Source organism: Tauraco erythrolophus, chromosome 2 (genome assembly GCF_009769465.1).
Source record: "Tauraco erythrolophus isolate bTauEry1 chromosome 2, bTauEry1.pri, whole genome shotgun sequence".
Taxonomy (NCBI): domain Eukaryota; kingdom Metazoa; phylum Chordata; class Aves; order Musophagiformes; family Musophagidae; genus Tauraco; species Tauraco erythrolophus.
Genome location: NC_141466.1, coordinates 95,630,526 through 95,648,486, shown reverse-complemented (window position 1 = coordinate 95,648,486; position 17,961 = coordinate 95,630,526). Strand labels below are relative to the sequence as shown.

Here is a 17,961-nt window from a genome sequence, read left to right as displayed (position 1 = left end):
AGAGATTTCCCGAGATCTCTCTTAAAATATTAATCCCAGAACCATACGATGCAGTTACTAGAAAATGTGATAAACACTACTAGAACATACAGTACCTGATGTTGGAAAAGACTTTTGAAGTGAATAAAAGTTAAGAAAGCAAAAATACTCTAAGAGTTTGACTGCAGATAAGCAAATCGCATGTATTTACTCACACATACACAGAGCGGATTTTTTTTTTTTTTCTTCCATTTTTTTTGCTGATCTTGATTTCTGTCTAGTGACAACTCATTACTAAATGGGGCAGGAAATGTTTTCATTTGATACTGAAAAAAATAATTTAGGAGACTAAATAAATACCAACAGACTGCCTGGCATGAAACAGTTTAAGACATAAGGAGAAAACAACTTAAGAGAGTTCAGATGATGTGAACTCAATTGCATCCTACACAATACCCTAATTAATCTTTTCTTCCAAAAAAGTGAAAACCTGGAAATAGACATAAACACGGCACCTTTGTTGGAGCTTTGTAGCAGGACACTGGAATCCACTGCTTTTTCTGATTGACGAGCAGAAGGACAATGATCAGTAACAGCGCTATCGTGATTGGAATCGTCACCAAGGCAACAGAGCTAACTGATGCATCTTCACTTGGGTGTGGTCCGCTGCCACTTCTGTACTCTCCCTGGAGGTGATTCATGTCTGCGAGGCAAACGTGAGTGTTTGTTAGTCACTACAAATGTGCCTTGACCATAAAGAAGAATGCAATTATGAAAGTCCCAGTCGTGGATCTCGTCACCCACATGAATCTGGACTTTTTCTCCGGAAATGTCACCTTATTCATGTAAATTAGAACAACTGAAAGGTAGTATCTTATATAGTGACTATATTAGCTGGGAAAAGGCCATCAAAAAGAGAGGAAATAGCATGGAATCTAAAGCACAATAACAAGCAAGTGGAGCAATAACCTCTTAGCTCAGTTGTGTTTGCATCATCTTATCTGATCACAAGCAAATTCTGACTTGTAAAAAAGTCAGCCTGTGTTTCTATGCTGAGGAAAACGTGGAAGTCTTAGGATGAAAGCCTTTTTAAAAAAAACTCAACCAAACAACGACCAACTGGTAAGACAATTACGATGTGCACGCTCTCTCATTTGTTGAGAACACATCACAATACTTGCACCACTCAGCCTGTGAAAACAGACCACTGGCAGTCTACCAGACTGTAGCAACTTTTACATGTAATTGCAAAGAATAGTAATTTTCAATGATGTATACAATGCTCCCACACAGTTTGCAGTGTATGTTTATAATCCCCAGCTGGACAGTGGCAAGGCTACTAATGACTGAAATAAAAATTCTAAAAGTATAAGCTTATAATTTTGTAAAGCGGTTACATTTCATGTATTGTTTCTCCTAGCCACCAAACAACAGTATGCTATGAGATCAACCTTGGATTTTAAAAAAAAAAACAAACAAACACAAAAATACAAGTTTAAGTAGTTCTTCAATTAGAAAAGGTTAGCAGACTGTGTCATAGAGTGTTTCCTCTACCCTGGAATAATGGTTTTAGCTCAGTTTTAAACAAAAGATGGATATACATCCTTAGACAACTTTATTAGCCCTGTGTCATTATACCTATGAAGTGTTTTTTTTTTTCGGTCTGGCATTTGTCTGTGGTATATGTTAAGTTGCGGTAGGTATTTTCCCATTTTCGTTTATCAATATAAGAATGTCAAATGGATCAAATGAAGGTTTATCAAGTCCAGTAGCCTGACAACAGTCTGCTTTCTAGTTTTTGTATGAGAAAAGATACTGCAGAATCACTGCTCATTCATCTTTTTATTGCATTCTTAATTTTATAGAACTCCATCATACCAATACAGATGTTTCTTCCAAGCTGAAGATGGAATGGTAATGAGACCAAATTGCATAAATTAATGTAATAGACTGACTCATCTTCACTCAAAGCAAAATGCATGTAAGAGCTGTGCACTGGAGAATATTCTCAGATAATGCCTTTTCAAAGCACTGCACAAACGCTACCTGAATAGAACAAGTAGATACATTAAAACATGGGGAATAAACACAGACCTAAGTTAGCCCAGTTTATATCAGATCTTACCTCTGTGAATGTGGATGATGTCATTTTCACTTGGTGTTGGCCAGTTTGGTACTTCTAGTTCAATGTCTCCTCGATGATTTGTCTTCTCAATGGGAATGTTAGTAGGTTCAGGTACGTACATCTCTGTGAAATGAGATAAATATGTTCCACAAATTACAGGCTGCTTAACTTCCCAGTGCTGCTCTTAATTCAGAAAATACAGTTGGCCATCTGCAGCGCTTTGTCCTATGAATGATTTCATTTGTTTCAGAAGTTTCACCATTACTAGTCTGGGATTTTGTTCTAAAACCTGCTTCATACTGTATACTGGACATCTGCTGGCTGCCGTTATCGTTTTCCTAATGCAAATTGGATGATACAGTTGTGTGGAAAAATTTGCTTTTGAAAATACCATTTCAGAATACACACTTTACTACAGTCTTGCTCCTTTGTGATACTAAACAAGAAAAATACCAAGGGAAGGCTACATTTTCCTAGCTAGTGTGTAAACTGTCACTGCTGGTCTCTTTGCCTTCCTTTTTTGTAATCCTCAAAGCAGGAGAATTGCAAGAGGGGCTACTGCTGAATCTCCCCAGTTTTCCTGTCCTGTCCAAAGGAATACCAGCTGAATGACTAAGATGAGCAAACTCCTGCAGAAGTATGTCAGGACTAGCATTAAAAACTAGTTACGATTCTTATGTTCCTTGTGTCCGTAGCTAAGAAAATTTTATAATTACTTTTAAGCAAAGTTAAAATGATAAATAAAGCAATGAAATATTTGAAAAGTAATGAAGAGACTCAGAAAAAACAGAAATGTTAATCACTGGCAGAATCTATACAGATAAGAATATAGGTATGTAGGGGACAAAAGGAAGTCCAAGGAGAACGGAGGCCCCCTCCGGAAGGATACTGGTGCTCTGGTCACCCGGGACATAGAGAAGGCTGAGGTACTCAATGAATTTTTTGCCTCAGTCTTCACTGATAAAGCCTCTTGTCTTACCACCCAAGCTGTGGAAAGAACTAGCAGGGACTGTAAGGATGAACCACTGCCCACTGTACTTGAAGAGCAGGTTCGGGAACATCTGAGGAACTTGAAGGTGCACAAGTCCATGGGACCTGATGAGATCCATCCGCGGGTCCTGAAGGAACTGGCGGATGAAGTTGCCAAGCCACTGGCTATTGTATTTGAGAAGTCGTGGCGGTCTGGCGAGGTCCCTGATGACTGGAAGAGAGGGAACATAACCCCCATTTTTAAAAAGGGGAACAAGGAGGACCCGGGCAACTACAGGCCGGTCAGCCTCACCTCTGTGCCTGGCAAGGTCATGGAGCAGATTCTCCTGGGAACCATGCTAAGGCACATGGAGAGCAAGGAGGTGGTGGGTGACAGCCAACATGGCTTCACCAAAGGCAGATCGTGCCTGACCAACTTGGTGGCCTTTTATGATGGGGTGACAACATCGGTGGACAAGGGTCGACCAACGGATGTCATCTACCTGGACCTGTGCAAAGCTTTTGACACTGTCCCGCACGACATTCTTCTCTCTAAACTAGAGAGGCATGGGTTTGATGGATGGACCACTCGGTGGATAAGGAATTGGCTCAATGGCCGTACTCAGAGAGTAGTGGTCAACGGCTCGATGTCCATGTGGAGACCGGTCACGAGTGGCGTCCCTCAGGGGTCCGTGTTGGGCCCGGCCCTCTTCAACATCTTTGTCGGTGACGTGGACAGTGGCATGGAGTGCACCCTCAGCAAGTTCGCCGATGACACCAAGCTGTGTGGTGCCGTTGACATGCTGGAAGGGAGGGATGCCATCCAGAGGGACCTCGACAGGCTGGAGAGGTGGGCCCGTACCAACCTCATGAAGTTTAACCAGGCCAAGTGCAAGGTCCTACATCTGGGTCATGGCAATCCCAGGCACAATTACAGACTGGGTGGAGAATGGATCGTGAGCAGCCCTGAGGAGAAGGACTTGGGAGTACTGGTGGACGAGAAGCTCAATATGAGCCGGCAATGTGCTCTTGCGGCCCAGAAGGCCAACCGCGTCCTGGGCTGCATCAAGAGGAGCGTGGCCAGCAGGTCGAGGGAGGTGATTCTCCCCCTCTACTCTGCCCTCGTGAGACCTCACTTGGAGTATTGCGTCCAGTTCTGGAGTCCCCAACATAAGAAGGACATGGACCAGTTGGAGAGGGTCCAGAGGAGGGCCACGAAGATGATAAGAGGGCTGGAGCACCTTTCCTATGAGGACAGGCTGAAAGAGTTGGGGCTGTTCAGCCTGGAGAAGAGGAGGCTCCGGGGTGACCTTATAGCGGTCTTCCAGTACCTCAAGGGGGCCTACAAGAAAGATGGGGAGAGGCTGTTCAGGAGGGCCAGTTGTGATAGGACAAGGGGTAATGGTTTTAAAATAGAGGGAGGTAGATTCAGGTTGGATATTAGGAAAAAATTTTTTACCATGAGAGTTGTAGAACACTGGAACAGGTTGCCCAGAGAGGTGGTGGATGCTCCATCCCTGGAGACGTTCAAGGCCCGGTTGGATGAGGCCCTGAGCAACCTGATCTAGTTGGAGATATCCCTGTTCCTTGCAGGGGGGTTGGACTAGATGACCTTTGAAGGTCCCTTCCAGCCCTAACGATTCTATGATTCTATGATTCTATGATTCATTTTCCTACTTCCCTAATGTATTTCCATTGCCTTGTGAAAGGATACAGCAGGGACAAGCAACTAATTTTTGAGTTCACAGTTCTCAGAATAAGTAATATTCAAATGATATATTTGCACAGTATGCCCATCTGTTAAGAATATTCACTTTCCTGAAGTCTAAATGTCTGTTGTCTTCTTGATACTGTTCAAACATGGACTGATGTTCAAAAACCAATTAAAAAAACTTATTATCAGTGCTGGAAAACCAGCATTACAATAATCTGGGTTGTCACATCACATTACCTGGACACATGGGGCAACAGCTTCCCTCCACGTTGATGGGTTCAGCACAGGGGAGGGGTGGGCAGCTGACAGTGGAGCAGAGAGTCTGACCCTGCAGGCAGTAGCAGTGTGTGCAGCTGTCAATGTCCCAACGTTCCTCATCTGCGTATGTCTTTCCATTGAAGTGGCAGACCACTTTCTTTGGAACTGTATCTTCTGTTGAAGGACAAGAGAGTTGTGTGATCACGCGGTAATGGCCAATTACACACAAATCTGCTTTCTTCTCCAATGCAAAAGTGAAACAATGGCTACAAAGAAATCTCAGCTGTAATTAAAAAGACCCTCTACCACATCTTCCGGAAAATCTTTTTTAACAAAATGTCATTTCTGCTTCTTCGTGATGTACATAATTAGCCTGGGTTGCTTCTCCTCATTTTCCTCATGCAAGAGTCTAGAAGATGGATGATCGGAACATGAAATTATATCAAAAGCGCTGTGAAAATGAAGAAAAATTGATTTTTTTTTTTTATGTTTGACTGTTTGAGACTGCCAACTACTCCTCCTCCTCATTTCCTAGTAAATCCTATTTAACTAATAAAAAAAACAGACTACCTACATTTCTAATTATCAGGCTTCAAGAAAGATGAACTCAGTCTGGAATACTTGAAGAAAAGATTAGGCTGGATGCCAAAAAGGATGAAGTAACTCTAAGGTGACATAACTAGAAGTGCTTAGACTATTATGATGAAAGAGATTCGAAGAGAGCCTGATCATTCCTTTTAACTGCATCAATGGAAAAATCCCAGGAAAAGGGCAATAACCAAACTCAGTTTCATGGTTAGTATTATATAATTTGGAAATTGGTGTGATCTTAACCCTCAGTAAAAACTTAGGTTCCACCACACCTTTCCCAAAGATTGAGAGCTGTAAACTAACAAATTTGCAGATAGATTTTGACACAGTAAATAATAGTGCCCTGGACTTGAAGCAGCAAGTGGGTCTTGGGAAAACACTTAAAAGAAGCATTCACTCTCTGCCTAAACATTCCATATACCATCTTTTTTATGCTGCATCCTATGCAAGCCTTTTAGGTGGTCTGCAGTATACCTTCTATTTCACTAAGAAGACAGTCAGGAATTGCTTAGTCTAGGATGTTTTTTGCTTCTATAGCACTTTATAGATAATCAAAATAAAAGTACACAGCAGAACTTCCAAAAGCCAAACAGCACCTCATTTACATCCTAGCTTCTTACTACCTTTTTTTTCTTCGAGGCAAAAATTATTATGACGAAATCTGCTGATGACATGAATTTGCAGATTAAACATATACATGAGATGACAGAATGAAATCGCGAAGTTCTTAAGCTGTCAGAGAAATACTGGTTGAACATTAACATACATTACATATGTAAATATGTCAGTTAGAATTACCTCCCACATATAAATAAAAAGCCTTATTAAATTATATGGCCATCAGTACAGCTTTTAATTAGTGACAACATAATAGATTGACGTCATTCGGAGTAACAAGGTTAGCAGTCAGCAGACCAGTGCAACAGATCTGGACAGAGTAAATTCAAACACAAAAGACCAGCAAGAAGTACTGTTGTGAAAATACTAAGGGAATTATCTGAAAAGCGTAAATGTTCCATTGGTATGGGTATCTCATGGCTTTCATGGCTGTAAGCATGGGTCCCAACCTCTCCAAACAGAAGACTTTGTAAGTGAATATGGGGTAGACATGGGAAAGGAAGAGCGAGAAGAAAAGGTGCAAGCTGCAAAAAGCACATCAGGTTATTCCATAGATGACTTGCGTGTTGGCATATAGAGTCAGTGGAGCCCTGTGTTGGTGAAAAAGTAGCTACAGCTGGGGAGGGGGTGAGGTGCACAGCCTGAGCAGTCTGTCCCCTGCAGGACACCTGAAGCTGAGCACTCCCTGTGTGCTAGGGGCTGATTTGTTCCCAAAGTGCTCCCTTGCCCCACTCAGGACAGTTGCTTCAACTCAGCAGCGGTTAAGCCCTTTAACTTGATCAGGGTTTTGCAAGTTTGTGAAGAACACATCACATTTTAATATGGTAAATGCACTTTTTTAGAAGATTGAGCAAGAGTAAAAATCACAATAGCAGTGTTACACCTTTGAATCTCGAGAGGAAACTTCTCAATCCTAAGAAAGCAATACCCTGTGTGCGTCTCCAGTTTTGGTGTCCGTCTCTATGCAAGTATCTGCACAGGATGAAGATGAAGAACACAACACCAACAAGTGCTAAGGACAGTAGAGAGACTTGCAGTAAGAAACTCACATTCAAAAATGCAGTTCCGAATACCACGTGTAGCTCTACCTGCCTTCTCAAATTTCCTCTTATTGCACCAGTAAATCAATCTCATCTGGTAAACAAACAGTCATTGCTCTGTTTTCCCGCAGAAGACTAATCTTGTCTCTAATCAAATAGACATCCCTTTATCTGCTCTGAAGTAGAAGGTTATCTTTCCAATTTAATCTTTCTTTGCATGGGAAAGAAGAATGTTGAAGACACAGGATGAATTTGAGGATTCACACGAGAGAAAAAAAAAGCATCCAAGGCCTGTAAAATTTTGAATTTGAATCTGTGCTAACTTGCTAGGCATTAACCAGATCTGGATCTAGAAAGAAGCAGAACAAAATACAGTGCTAGAACCCTGCATTATTTTTGAAATTCCAATAAATGAAAAAGGTCTGTCTACACAGTTTGTCTACTAAACATGAAAGTAGTAAGAATCTGTACAAAAATGTACTTCACATTCTCAAGACAAAGAGTAAACCAGAAGGAACCAGGAAGACAAAAATTAATGTATGACCTTATTTCTCTGACAGAGAAGAGTATATAGTTCATAGAAGCCACTAAAAAAGTAAGTTTCCATTAATTTCAGTTATTTAGACCACAAAGCATACTGATAACATAGTACAGCTTAGATTAATACAATGTATCACTATTGAAAGTCTTCATATCTGAGCATTAATTAAAATCTGGCTTCTGTATTTTGTATTGCTGAGCAGTTGTTACTAGAAAAAAATCATTAGGTTTTTATAGCTCACACATGTAATTCTTTGCAATATTGTGCAACTATAAGGCACTCAAAGTGAATTAATTAAAGACATATCTACATATTATGTGTATATATTTGCAAACCTGACATGCAAGGTGCAGGCACAAAGTTCTAGAAGTTTTATTTTTGTAGTTCATGGAACTAGTCCCTGTGGGGTACATCCCTTCCTCGATCTAAAGAAGTCTCCAGTACTATCCTAAGGCTCATGTTCTGACTCTGCTGGTTTGATTGCCCAACTTTGTACACATGCTGTGTTTTTTTTAATGTTAAGATGTATTCTGGATTAAAATTATTTTTATGGTTGCAAAGTCAATCAGTGGAAGAAAAGCCTGCAGAAAGATAGCTGTCAAAGAAACTTTAAATCCTCCCCATTTTGTATGCAAATCGTGATGAGAAAATAGTAAGAGGATAACACAGTATTTTCTCCTCAAAACGTCATCATCAGGAATCTAAGTAGGGTTCCAAGGGCAACCGAAATTTTGATACTTTCTAACTTTTCCAGGCATTTATTTAATGGAATTCCTTCCATATCCTATAAAATTGAAAACTGTATCACCTATTATTAAAGATTTTTTTTTTGCAAGGAATTAAAGATTTCAAGAGCTACATCAATGGTACATGTTTGAAAGGACTTCACAACCTTTCCGATGTTTTTCTGATGAAGTGTGTTTTTTATAGATGGGTAAGCTGATTCACCTGTTCAGTTAACAATTATTTTATTATAGTCCTTTTTACTGAATTCTTTTCTACTGTATCTCCACCTACTACTTTTGGAAATAAAGGTTATAGTAAGCTCTGAATGCTTTCCAACAATACTACAAAGACTTAATTTCAATAAGTTCATTATACAATTCTTTTCTATCAGCAGCTTCCATTCTACAGCCTTTGTACTCACAGTGACCTCACAAAAAAGTAATCTGTAAATAAATACTCCTATTCAAAATAAAATGAAAAAGTGATCAGGAATCTCAAATTCTGCAACTTGAAAAATGCCTGGCAATTTTCACTATCTACAGCATCCACCTTCAACTCCAAATTCAAAACCACAGCATGGCCCTTAATTCTTAATGCATTTTTAGTATTTTAAAAAATTATTTTCCCTTTTTTTTTTCTCAAATATATTATTGCGCCTCTTCTATAACTATCTTTAACGAACTTCTTGTTTTTTCCTGTATTTTAATTTAGATGCCTTATTAACACTTCTCCATTCACCTCCATTCTCACATTCTCCATTGAGCATTTTCCATAATGCTTCAGCATATCTTCTGCTGTTGCAACTAATATTTTCCTCATATTATCACATCCCTTGACATAACGTATGTGTTACTTGGCAGATCTTCCTTTAAATAAAACGATTTTTGTGTATTGTTTTCATCCAGTAAGATATATTAACAAGTTTTCAGGATGTCCTCTCAAGTTCGTAGGCAAATTACATTTATATCTTCCTGCACTTCTACCTCAAAACCACAAATCATGATCCTCAAAGCTCCCTATGCAGATTTCACTCTCTAGTTCAACTGAAGGCAAAAATTGCATCTCCCCAAAACAGGGAAAATATATTTCAGTTTGGAAATAAAACTTCTTTCTTATTGCCAAGAAGGGAGAAGCAAGTTATCAACTATTTTTATTTGCTCACCAATACAGTAAGGACAACATTGTCCCTTCCTCAAAACAGGTCTCTCACAGGATACAGGTGGGCAAGACTCAGAGTAGCATCTAATCACACCATCCATGCAAATACAACTAGTGCAGACGTTGGGCTTCCAGGACTCAGCTGTCAGAAAAATATCTCCTTCGTCATTTTTGCAATAACTGGGCATGCTCTCATTGCTTGATGAAGAGGGCTGAAGAGGCTCGTCTGTAAATAGAAACAGATTAAGTTATTTAACTTGCAGTAGCTAACTTCTCTCATGTTTCCTCAGAGGGTTCAGTCTTGAATAACACAATGGAATTGTAACACATTGGCTCGCTACATCAGAAGAACTAGAAAGGCAGAATCTTATGCCTATTCAGTCATTACGTGTGATGAGGATCTCATGATGTGCTCTAGAATAAAGTTTATGTAGGCCTTTATTGAGTTTACTCAAAAAAAATGAAAACAGAGTAAAAAGGACTGCAAAGTGAAAAACAATCACCATCAGAAGCAGCTCCTCAGAAAGCCACTCAATGCTCTGAACTGAATGGTATATAGGAATTCACCTTAGATTAGAGAGATTACATTTTATATCTAAAACTTGAATCTCAGCTTCTGCCATGTCAGTTCAAATCCTTGAACAATGCAAAGTGAAAAGCTATTATGCTGCTGTCACCTTCGCTAGTGGACTTACATGAGCTAATTACAAGCTGTTGAGGAACAAATGGAACTCGACTGGGCTTCAGCCTGATGCCAATGGGTCTGCTTTAATTCTCATGCCCGCGCATGGGGGAGACATACTCTTGCAATGAAGCTCTATCTTAACAGATAGTATAGATCAAGAAATATGGCTGTATGTGCAGAACATATAAGAAAAAGAGGAGGAAAAAAAGCATTCATAAGGGCACTCAGATCACATTCTCAATCTAGCCGCATAAGTTATGAGACTAAGCTCCATATATAGCCAATGAGGAAAAATCAGCACCTCCAGTGTTTTGAAGATAAACAAAATGAGTATTCACTGTTACTAATAATGAGAAAAATACAAGTAAGGAGAACTGCCTAACTTTTTGACCGAAAATATTTTGTCAGAAAAAAAAAAAAAATCACCTGAAAATCCAACACACACTCTGTAGAAGACATGACAAAACCTAACTTTTTTTTTTTTCCTAAAGCAAAATTTTTAGATTTTGTTTTTAATGAAGACAAATCTTTTCTCAGTGAGTTTACATACAATTCACAGGTTTGGAATAAATTTTCACTTCAACAAACTCCCTTATTTGCTATGTAAAATAGGATTCATGTTCATTTATAATTGTATCCCTTTGCTTGAGGGAAAGCAAATCCTGTTACCTTCTTGACGCTGTGAGGCAGTCTAGGAGGAATCTTGCACACATGCTGTACTGGAATGCTTTGATACTACTCAGCTGGCTTCAAGTCACTCTCAAATCATACCAGACCAGGTAAAGCAAACAGAAGTATATTTGAGAGCAAATCCCAAATAAACAAGATAGTAATAAAAATGTTCACAGAAACTAAGTCACGCAGGAAGGAAAAGAAAAAAGCCTGTATCTGCCTAGCACTATACTTTTGAAGTTTCTCTAATCTTGCATGTTTCCATAAATGATCCACTGCATATTTTATAAACCTGCCAACTACAGAGTCTGATTCTCATGCAACCCTTACATCATTAGGTTGCCTTTAAAGATGATGTTCAAACTTCAGGGCCAGAATGTAAGATATCTCTTGCACACAGACAAGTTTTGCAACAGAGGACTGCAGGCTGTCACTCCAAACTGTTAAGAGAATGTAAGGCAACACAACAACCAACTATGCACATACCAAAACCTTCAATATTCACATCATACATTCTCAGATCAAGTAAGGACTTTGATGAAAGCTGGTTGTCAATATATACCTGGGCATTGTGGACAGCAGGAGTCCTGTGTGCGGGTGGGGTTTTGACAAAGAAGAGGTGGACAGACTTCAGTCTCACACAGGACACGTCCACTGTGGCATGTACATTGTGTGCAAGAATCAATATTCCATGTCTCTCCTTCTACGAAGTATTCCCCACCAGGAGCATGACAGATCGATGGACTGGTGAGCTCTGGCTTCTGCACAATTATTTCATCTGGGAAAAACACAATTGGAAGACAGGCAAGATCAACTGTGACTCTAATGGTTAACAAATGCACCCAAGATTAATAATTTCTGTTATTACTGAAAATATTAGGAATAACAAAACCAGCTATAACTATATTCTTAATTAACTTCTTGTGACTTTATGTGACTTTTGACTTTATGTCATCTGCATCTCATGGAAAGTGTGAAAAAATATAAACAAGAAACAATTTGAAGTCTGAACAAACGCTAGTTAATATAAATCAAGATACCTTCAAGCATTATTGGCATTTCAGAAAAAAAAAAAATCAAACCAATCTGTGATGTAGGAATTCCAAGAGACAACGGTCATTTTCTCATAAATTATACCGGACAGCATCTTAACTGCTAAATATTAGCATCAGTGCAATTCCTGAAAGGATGGATAAGTATGCTTCTCGCCTGGGATATAGGAAGTCCAGATTCAATTGCTTACCTTTAAGTTTCCTGAGTGACATATGTCTGTACCTTGGTGCCAGATTGGGAAGGGGGGGGTAAAAAAAAAAAAAAAAAGAAAAAAAAAAGAAAAACACAATCTCCCCCTTAAATCCCTAAAAATATATAAGCACCTAACATTGGTGGAAGTGCTTCACCACTTTGTTCCATTAAAATAAGTAAATAAGTAATTACAAAGTTATCTACAGTCCCTGAAGTAAAAACTGCACCCAAGGATATGCCACAGTGTGTAGAATCATATTTCCAGTGACCGTACCTTCACCAAATGAATCTTAACTCCTTTTCACACAATTAATTACATGACCTCTACAGCCCTGGCTAAAAGACTCACCTAGTCTGTACCCAGGCAGTTGAGAGAACAGATGTGGCCTTCTTCAAGTTAAGAAAGGAACTGAAACTGTTTTCCTTGTTTAACATAAGTGTCCTCCGGCCAATGGGGTATTAAAAAACCAGGAGAACTCTCCTTACACCTCTTGGTGTTTTAAAAGAATAAAAGAAACTTTGAAAGAGTTTAAGCACTTACCATCAAGAAGTTTATGCCACAAACTGCATATGCATCCCCACAGTCTGCTTAAAATGGTTTGAAGCCCACCCCCACACAAGGGGCAATAACGGGCAATAGTATTTTCCAGCTTACCACGCTGGTTGCTTTGGATCTGGAGTGAGCCAACTAGCTTTTTCCATGCGCTGTGTATAGGAATCAACATGCCTCACACAGCCTGTTTTATTCAGCTACACGAGCCACGAATTTGAAAGCTACATGCTGCAACATGAAGCTTCAGGCTGTTGTTCCTCAGAATGAATTCTGCTCATCTAACGCGAGACAGCCAAGTGAACTGCCTATGTCAAGAACTGAGCTACCCTGGGTTTCCTGTGCTATGAATGGAGGGGATGAGAAAGTGACTTCCAGGTAATGACTCTGCATCTCTAAACCACTTTCTGAAGGTCCCTCTCTCCCACTTAAATATAAAGATGCCTAATGTGAACATCATCCTAATGGAAATATCTTGGTTAAGGACAGAAAAAAAACCCAACACAAAACCAAAACGGGTAGCAGCTCCTCTAGTCATTTGGTAGCCCAAGGCTCAAAGTGCACGTGCTTCTCTCCACATCCATAGCACGGCTGTACTTTAGTCTAGACAACGGTGTTTGTGCACTCTGCTCTAAGACATTGCCCTGGAGAAGATACACCACTCTATTTGTTTTCATTTCTGGAGAATGATCAGTAGAACTCAAGGAACCCAACAGAGTTGGGCAATGTCTTAGAGCAGAGGGCACAAACGCCATTCTCTAGACTAAAGTACAGCAGTGCTGGATGGTTGCAATGCTTTATTGTTACAAACATATAACTATTATATTCCTGAGGAGCGTCTAGCCAAATACGCTCTTTCTGGGAAGCGTGGTTCTGCAAAGCACTAGCAGCTAATGGCTTTCTAAATCTTAAAGGAAACCTGGAGCTTTTCACAAGCATTGCAACCATCCACTTAAACCTCTTAATATATAGAAACACGGTTATAATGACTGTTGTAGCAGTCAAGGTATATCTTGCTATGTTGAAAACTAACTAAATATGAAATTGAACATAACCACTTTTTTTTCAGTCTGAAAAATGATCTCTGAGTGCAATTCAAAATTCAGTACATTAGGATTGCTAATTATTTCAATATCCTTACACTAGACACTTGAGTGATGTGCTCACAGTATCACAATTCCAAACTGCATACCTATTTACTGGAATCCATGATATTTATTTAGCAACAACAGTGGGGAATCAATACATTGCAAAATAGAATCGGAAGTATGTTTCTAATAAACAGAAAACCTTGGTGGGGGAAACAAAACCACACTGAGGCTAATTTGGCCATCTGAATTCATACACTCACATATGCAATCACTTTAAAAAAACCCGCTGTGTCTGCCCTAGCACTGTAAGAGTACGTACCAAGTATGACTTTGCTAACACAGAAGCTAGGTGACTAGTACCTCGAAAGCAGGAAAGGATGTCAGAGAGAAACCTATGCAGATACTGTATCTCAATGAACCGACACCACTGGGTAAACAACTGCTCTTGTATACAAGAGACTAACATTGGTGGTGCTCAGAACGAAACACTGATCTCATCCATGTGAAACGTGAGAAGATAGAGACTGCTCATTTCTTATACTGATCTTCCATGGACTGAACAAATGGATGTACCCACACTCATTCTCCATACACAAAGTAACTAGCCACTGGTGCTGCTGAGAGACCAAAGTTAATTCTACTCTTATTTGAATGCTCTGAGGTGTTATGCATGTGTTCAATAAATCAATACGCACAACCATGCTGATAGTAGAGTGAAATCAGGAATGAGTCTTGGGGACCTAACAACAGAATTGCTGGAACTGGAACAACTATCCTACATTTTAAATTTTGAATCTTTGATGTTTATCTAATGCAAGACTGACTTGATAACCTGTCCCCATCCACATAAAGTATACCATCCCCTACAATAACACACAAATCATTGTGAAGAGGTGAGTGACTACTGCAGGTATTCCAAAAGTTCTGTGCGGTCCTGAATTCCAGCTAGCGTGAGCAGAACACAACATCCCTCTCCAGTGACATGACTACAGGAATATGATATTCTGTATTTATTATTTTATTTGCTGTTTGGCTGCTCTTCCTGAAACAATATTCACAACTGAATCTTTTTTGTTGTTTTCTTAATTTTTTTTTTTTTTTTTTTGGCCACACTGAGGTTTCATAGGGGAGAGAACTGTACAATAAGACAGACTGTGGATGCGCATGTGTGTGGGGAGCTGGCGAAAAGAACAAGAATACTTGATGGAATGCATCTGGACCAACACTGCATACCACTGCAGCAAACAAAAGTGCTCCGAGTTGATAAAATGCTGAAGTTAGCTTTAAAAATCTTACCATTTCTAAATTCCCTGTCAGCCTAGGCAGATACTCTATAATGGGAGAGAAGCAAGCGAGTGAAGGATGCTTCCCCTAGTGTGCGTAACTCTTTAGTGTTGTCATCTCAGCTAAAAGTTTCATTAATGGTTGTCATTACTAAGATGCTAAGCACTAAGAGCTCAGCCTCATTAACCGCTGGTAAACTATTTCATATCAAAAATAGCTCTGGCTCCATGAAAGCCAGTGCCAAAAGCAACACCATGGCTGGCCCTGGAACCACAGACACTGTGCCTGGTTGTGATACTGAGGGGAGGGGAATGGTGCAGACTGAGAAAGGCTGAAAGGCAGGCAGGCCTTTTGGAATCCCGCATCATTTTGGGGATGATGTTCTTCCAGTTACCACAAGGTGTGAACGGGATTGGAGGTCAGTGTTTGTCCAAGCAACCTAACGAGACTGGTTATCTTGGGTCCTAGGGAAGATACACTGTCACTTTCAGAAAGAGGAGCTGGCTGCTTATTTTGCTCCTGTTCTTTACAAAGAATTTGAAACAGTTCGTAATCGCTTATGTCTTGTCAGTGCTGTCTTACCGTTTTGCCATTCACAGTAGTATCATGAGCCTCATAGTTCCTACTTGTAACATGACTTCCAACAGTCATAGACAATATCACCGTATTACAAATTAATCTATTTAGCACACAAAATATTGTAGGAATCATTCTGAAGACAGAGGATATTAATCTTATACTCTACCCACACTCTTAACATCTTTCACAGATGTTTTTCATATTAACACTTACTATTAAAATTGTCTTATTGTCTTTATTAAAATAGTCTTCTACTGCTGGTGGCATGGGAGCCTTCCCTCAGAACACAGAATCATAATGTTTAATTGCTTAAGACATCTGTTTAAATGTGTACTGCTTTGAGGGGTTGTGAAACATAGATCAGGAGGCAAAATTTAATGAAACTCCACTTCAAATTAAAAAAGAGAACATGTAATGGCTTGTTACGATATTTGCTATTATAGGTAACAAAACTTTGTATAAGTTTGCTATTATAGCTAATATAGACTGGAAACTTTTTCTAGCTCAAGATTTTTCTAGCTCATTTTAGGACCCAGAACATGCATATACCTTAAATATTTGAGTTCTCATTTTTCAAATCTGTGATCTTAATGAAACCTACTCATCATGTTATATTTTGGCATAGAAACCTTCATATACACCCATTACTGAATAAATCATGAGATTAGTTTCATGTGCTAGGAAACAGAACTCACGTGAAATGAAACCTGAGTACAAAGCACACAGAAGAAAGCATGTTACCTGGACATGATGGGCAACACTGCCCGGGATGTATGGTGGGGTTGCCACAATTAGGAACGGGGCAGGTGATCAAGGCACACATTTCCCGTCCATTGTGACAGTAACATTCCCTGCAGCCATCGTGCCAGCTCTCCTCGTTCTCGTGTCGGCGCCCATCCATTGACAGGCAAGAGCCTGTTTTAACGGGAGGCATAAGAGAAGCAGTTGCCTCTGCACAAAATCAAGGGAAAATGAAGTATCCTGATAAGCATGTGTTGCTTAGAAAAGAACACATCAAACTTCATGCATGGATTGCATTTATTTTTAAAGCACATATAAGACCAAGTAAATAATAATTCTATCATTTACACTCAGAAATAAAGTAACAACACATGAAACAACTGAAGTTATACCAAAGGGGATGGTACGATGTAGTAGAAAGTATTTCCTTGGAAAATGTAATCATTTCTTTCTGTTGCACCTATACTGTTTTTACTCATACAGAAATGCAGTACTGCCTAAATAATATAAAAAAGAGAAATGCAACGGAGGGAAATAGCAGAAAGCCCGAAGCATATTTAAAATTAAATATTTAAATATTACAGTGTATTAGATTATCTATCATATGAGTATCTGATAGCAAGTAGAATATAAAATAATTTACAAGAGCTAAAGATGGCCTTATTCATATCATGAATGAAAAACAAATACAAGCAAGTTCTAATGGGGTCATGCTAGATACTGGAAATATTTCATGAAACAATTACCTACAAGAAATTATTTGTTCACGTTACTATGATAACGGAGATGTTTGGAAAATAACTGCTCTGACAATTTTATCCCTCATTCCTAGCTTTTACTGAGATGAGAATACAGTAGCTTGGATTGCTGCATTACTTGCACTCAGCCAGAACACACAAGCAGTTGTTTTAGGGAGGATAAAGTCTCATTTGTATCTCAAGGAGTATTTAAGTGCTTCAGGATTCAGCCTCAATATATTCTTTGTTAATCAGCAGAGTCGATTTAGAGCCCAACACTCCCTGACTCACATCATTACTATGATGAAGGATTTAGGATCAGTTTGTCAGTGAATTGACTTGTTTTCAGTGGTATGTCAATCAAATTCTGCTGACATTTACACATATATATAAGGTTATTTGTATTAAGTTGTTTATTTAATTTTCTGTTTAAAAAAGGATGGGATATGAAAAGAAGTAATGGTTATATTTAATTTTAGTAAGGGTTTTGGTTTTTTTTTTTTAACTACCATGTAGGTCAGCAATTCTTCAGCTGTGGCAGCTCTGTCAAAGGTGGTCTAAGAACCACAAGCAGATGGTATGAAGTCAGTTTGTTGCATGTTATCAGAGTAAGAACCCAATACACTGAAATTACATTAGTATACCATTTCGTGAATTA

The 17,961-nt window shown here is 39.2% G+C and overlaps 1 protein-coding gene across 1 annotated transcript in view; it reads right to left on the bottom strand.

Annotated features, from left to right (window-relative positions):
• The window catches only part of CRIM1 (cysteine rich transmembrane BMP regulator 1), a 191,588-nt gene that overhangs the window by 2,428 nt on the left and 171,199 nt on the right, over window positions 1-17,961 (bottom strand). Inside the window, exons 11-16 of the mRNA XM_086628070.1 lie at window positions 16,567-16,776; window positions 11,639-11,854; window positions 9,724-9,945; window positions 5,025-5,219; window positions 2,105-2,227; window positions 495-682 (exon numbers count right to left, since the gene is read on the bottom strand). Of these exons, the coding sequence (XP_086484196.1) occupies window positions 495-682; window positions 2,105-2,227; window positions 5,025-5,219; window positions 9,724-9,945; window positions 11,639-11,854; window positions 16,567-16,776 (1,154 nt within the window). The remainder of the gene's footprint in view (window positions 1-494; window positions 683-2,104; window positions 2,228-5,024; window positions 5,220-9,723; window positions 9,946-11,638; window positions 11,855-16,566; window positions 16,777-17,961) is intronic.